Below are 5,000 nucleotides of genomic sequence, written 5' to 3'. Positions count from 1 at the left end.
AAGCCACCTAACCTGCTGGTGTTCACAGGCGGCTGCGAAGAGCAGTTCCAGAAGATCCGCTCGCTCCTGGAGGAGTGTGTGGACACGGAGCGCTACGCCATCTACCACCTGCGGCCGCAGCAGGCCCTGAGCGAGCCCTGGCTGGAGAACACTCTGCTGCTGGTGCTGGCCACTGATGAGACGCTCACGCCACAGCTGCAGCTGCGCTTCCTGTCCTACCTGAGCCACGGCGGGAAGCTCCTGGGCCTTTCGTCCTCGCTGTGTCCCGCCGGACTCACGCTGCGGCCCAGAGACGTGCAGAACGACTGCATCTGCAGCCTGACCTTCAGCAGGTCGGACAGCACGGAGCTGCAGCTGAGCGTGTTGTCCAGCGGGAGTGTGTACGAGCGAGACGGAGCCGGTGGAGGAGAGGTGGAGCTCTGGGGCCAGATCAGCGCGCGGGACGAGCCAGAGATGGCCATCGTGCGCGTGACTCACGGAGAGGACAGCGGAGAGGCCGTCCTGTGTCAGGTAATGAGCTCTACTTAAACTACACCCTTAAAGTATGCGCATACGTTGGAGTGTGTAGTAGAAAGGTTGGCAAGCTTTAGGACACGCTGCTTCATCATAACTGTGTCTTGCATAGTTAGGTGCATCCTGTCACCATTTAAACTGCCCTGTCAATCACGGGTGCTTTCAAAACACTAAATGACGCACTACACCACTATACACTATGTACTAGACTAGAGTATGAAAAATAGAGAAGGTTATTTTATCCCGCTTCGAGTGCATGAAGTGTCCAACATTCCACACTCCGTATGGAATAGCACATATTAATCTTCCAAAGTCACATGATTTCAGTAAGCGAGGCTTCGTTATGGTTCGTGATGATCTCTGTGAACCATAGTCTATGGTGTTTTTACTTTAGTTTCTGTTGCATTTACACAGTTTTGACCAGCAGGTGTGGCCGGCGTGTGGCGTTTCGAGCGCCTCATCATTTTGCGAAGCAGTTGATTCAAAGATTGGAGAGGTTTGTTTCTCATCACTACAGAACGGTTCTCTTGTGTCTGCGCTCCGCAGGTGCGTTTGGAGACGGCTCCGGATGCTCATGATGCTCAAGGCTCCGCCGGCTTCTCAGAGCTGAAGATGAGCAACGGCCGGCGCTACGAGGTTCTGACGGAGATCCTGACGTCTCTGGGTCTGAGCTGTGAGCTGAGTCAGGTGCCTCCACACAGCCCCATCTACCTGCTCAGCACAGACTCGGTGAGAGTCACGTCTGCTTCTGCAGCGCTTCACAGCAGCTTCACAGATAAACAGGAAGATAACAGTGTCAACGTGTCAGTCACAGTGTTGATTACCAACACTAACCCATTACTGTGTTGCCATCAGATCCATCCATGATATTCCTAACCTACACATACAGATGTGATCGTCAGTTTAGTCTTTTCTATATATATATATATATATATATATATATACAGAAATTATTATTATTATTATTATTTTTACATCCTGCCCAATCTTGTCTAATGAAACAATGTTTATATTAAAAGCAATGAAAACTATATATGCTATATATTATGTGCAAAAAAAAAAGGATTAAAATCACATTACATTCTAACATTGTAACATTACAATCTAAAAACAAAAATAATGCTTTTAAAGCAGAAGTTAAATTCACTAAACTAAAATGAAAATGAATAAAAACAAAAGCGCAGACTAATTCACTTGTAGGGTTAAAATTCTACATATGGCACAGTCATTGTCCAAAATGTAGCTATGATTTAAAAGGATTTTAAAATGATTTAAAGTGGTTTGTGTCTTTGGAGTCTTGACTGAGAGCTCTTATGATTAGTACTATAAGAACAGAACAGCCAATAGCTAGTTAAGTGATTGACACCAACTTCTGTCATCAGATGAAGCTCAGTCAGTGTAATGCAGAGTTCTGTCCACAAGGTGTCAGTCTTTGTCTGTGACAACCTGATTTTACTGAAAATGATCAAAAGTGAGATAAACAAAGGCATCTCTAATATTTGTGCATTTGATGTTAGATGTTATGCATGAAGTATAATTTAAATGCATGCATATATACAAATCAGATATATATATGTGTTCATATGCATGCAAAAAGGTAATTGTAGCAGTAGAGGCAGTGAAGTGAAGCGCGTTTGACATCAGTTCATTTAGTTTTCCATTAGCTGCTCTGGTCAACACTGTTCTCGATGACCCTCGGACAGAAGCATGTTCTTTGACGTCGATCATTTACTAAGCGTTGTTCACTGAACCTCTTTTATGATTGCGGCTGCCGTTTCCCACAATGCCTCTGTCGGCCGCCTGCTGCCGCCGGTGTCTGTCTGTGCTAATGTGGAGCTGCGCTCTGCTTGTTAAGATGCTGTCGCTCCCCAGAGACGGCTGGATTGTGTCGTCTGATGAGAGACGCTCCGGCGGGCAGCTCTAATTGATTAAACGGCTCTGTTCTCCAGCTGATAATAAGGTCATTAGTGCAGCGTTTGTCTGTTTACTCGTCTGCCTCCACAGCAGCTTCACATGCCCTGATCGTATTTCACAGATTAAAAAAAATAATAATATATATATATATTAACTTTAATTATTATTATTATGATTTTGTTTTAAATTATTATGAATATAATTTTTTATTATTATTTTAAATGTTATTAGTAATATTTTAATTATAATTATTAATTAAATTATTTTTTTATGTATTAATTTATTTTTATTGATTGTAGATGCTGCACAGATATATGTGTCCCTGCAGCACAAAAGCAGTGTTAAGTCGCTGGGGTATATTTGTAGCAATAGCCAACAATACATTGTATGGGTCAAAATTATACATTTTTCTTTTATGCCAAAAATCATTAGGATATATCCAGTCGGAGTTATATTAAAAATTGTCCTGGCTATTCCAAGCTCTATCATTGCAGTCAGCGGGTGTTGCAGTTGAACAGTCCACAAGTCGTCAAATAAAGTGCGCACATTCATAAAACGTGCCGCAGACAGCTCCACGGGATGAATAAAGGCCCCCTGTCAGCGAATCCATGAGTTTTTGTAAGAAAAATATCCATATTTCAAATGTAATAAACGCTTTTCTCTCACTTCCGCTGACTGTCTAACTGTCATTTGGACAACTTTAAAGATGATTTTCTCAATATTTAGATTTTTTTGCACCCTCAGATTCCAGATTTTCAAATAGTTGTATCTCAGCCAAATATTGTCCGATCCTAACAAACCATACATCAATGGAAAGATTATTTATTCATAAATCTCAATGGTCACATATTTCACTGAATAGTTCTGAATTTGGTAATGGTGATATGATTAGCATGCAGTCTGAGCGTTTTAATACACTAATAAAATCATGATGAGCTTCTCTTGCAGTTCACACAGAAGAAGAGAAGCCAACATTAGCCTCGGCTAATTAACGAGCGCCGCGTCTCTTGAACGACACTTTGCTCTGATTTCAGCAGCGCTGCCAGAAACACGTATTATTCAAAGCTGTGTGACGGTGAAACAATGAGCTGAGACTGAAGCTGTGTCTGTGTGTCTGTGTGCGTGTGTGTCTGTGTGTGTGTGTGTGTCTGTGTGTCCCGCAGGAGCAGACGGGCAGTTTTCTGCGCTGGCTACAGGAGCAGGCGGGTGGTTCGGGTGGAGTTCTGCGGAGCGCGGCTGGAGTGCTGAAGGTGGTGTGGGCTGGAGACGAGCCTCCGGATCTGTGTGAGGGTGAGCGAGTGTTACACACCGAGCCGCCCCAGAGCTTCTCGGAGCACTTCAGCCTGCAGACGTACAGACAGCACCTGCAGACGCAGCGGCTCGGACGGACCGTCCTGTACGCAGACGTCACCTCCAGCACCATGAGCATGCTAGACGGGTGAGCACAGCCGGCGGGGGGGCTGGAACTCATTTAATGCTGGAGTGAGCTCACAGAGGTAAGAGCGGCCTGATAGAGGCCTTTGTGTACGGCGGGACTCGCGCTGGGACGCAGCCAGCGGACGGAGCAGGTGGAAGTCATTAGAGCTGTCATAACGTTTGACAAATGGACGGCGGAGCGCGGCTGAAGTGATTGGGAGTGACAGTTTTGTCATTAGCCCTGTAAGCTAACGAAAAAGGGGCCGTGGAAAAAAAACATCTACAGTTTGATTTCCCCTGGCCTGATTATCAGAGTAATTTCCAGATGTTGCTCTCTGATTAAGTGGTATTATTCTAGTATGAGAGTGCTGAGTGGGCGGCGTGTCGGACAGGAAGTTCAAAACAGCGAGCGCAGGTCATGTGCTCACAGCTGCAGAACCTCAGCATTTATCCTCTCTATTCACTATGTTCAGGAGGTTTCTCATCGCAGGACCAGAATGAGCTCACAGCGTTTATTATTACTGTGGCCTGTGTGTACGGCGGGACTCGCGCTGGGACGCAGCCAGCGGACGGAGCAGGTGGAAGTCATTAGAGCTGTCATAACGTTTGACAAATGGACGGCGGAGCGCGGCTGAAGTGATTGGGAGTGACAGTTTTGTCATTAGCCCTGTAAGCTAACGAAAAAGGGGCCGTGGAAAAAAAACATCTACAGTTTGATTTCCCCTGGCCTGATTATCAGAGTAATTTCCAGATGTTGCTCTCTGATTAAGTGGTATTATTCTAGTATGAGAGTGCTGAGTGGGCGGCGTGTCGGACAGGAAGTTCAAAACAGCGAGCGCAGGTCATGTGCTCACAGCTGCAGAACCTCAGCATTTATCCTCTCTATTCACTATGTTCAGGAGGTTTCTCATCGCAGGACCAGAATGAGCTCACAGCGTTTATTATTACTGTTGTGCTCATTATTCATATTAATAGTGCTGTTAGTATTATTATTGTGTTGATTTGATGATCAGTTGAGCTCCAGATAAACAGGCATTTGATTCGTCTGATCTGTGGAAGATGAGGAGGGTTATGAGAGGTGTATGTGTGTGTGTCTCTCTGTGTGTGTGTCTGTGTGTGTGTGTGTGTGGGTGTGTCTGTCTGTGTCTCTGTGTGTG

At 45.1% G+C, this 5,000-nt stretch overlaps 1 protein-coding gene across 1 annotated transcript in view; it reads left to right on the top strand.

Moving 5' to 3' along the window:
- The window catches only part of hlcs (holocarboxylase synthetase (biotin-(proprionyl-CoA-carboxylase (ATP-hydrolysing)) ligase)), a 20,574-nt gene that overhangs the window by 2,504 nt on the left and 13,070 nt on the right, over positions 1–5,000 (top strand). The window contains exons 4-6 of the mRNA XM_016562205.1: positions 1–510; positions 1,060–1,242; positions 3,591–3,865. The exon at positions 1–510 is cut by the window's left edge and continues 302 nt beyond it. Coding sequence (XP_016417691.1) covers positions 1–510; positions 1,060–1,242; positions 3,591–3,865 — 968 coding nt within the window. The remainder of the gene's footprint in view (positions 511–1,059; positions 1,243–3,590; positions 3,866–5,000) is intronic.

The sequence above is a fragment of the Sinocyclocheilus rhinocerous genome, unplaced genomic scaffold, assembly GCF_001515625.1.
Source record: "Sinocyclocheilus rhinocerous isolate Xijiao unplaced genomic scaffold, SAMN03320098_v1.1 scaffold4515, whole genome shotgun sequence".
NCBI lineage: Eukaryota > Metazoa > Chordata > Actinopteri > Cypriniformes > Cyprinidae > Sinocyclocheilus > Sinocyclocheilus rhinocerous.
This window is presented reverse-complemented; position numbering and strand designations above follow the sequence as displayed.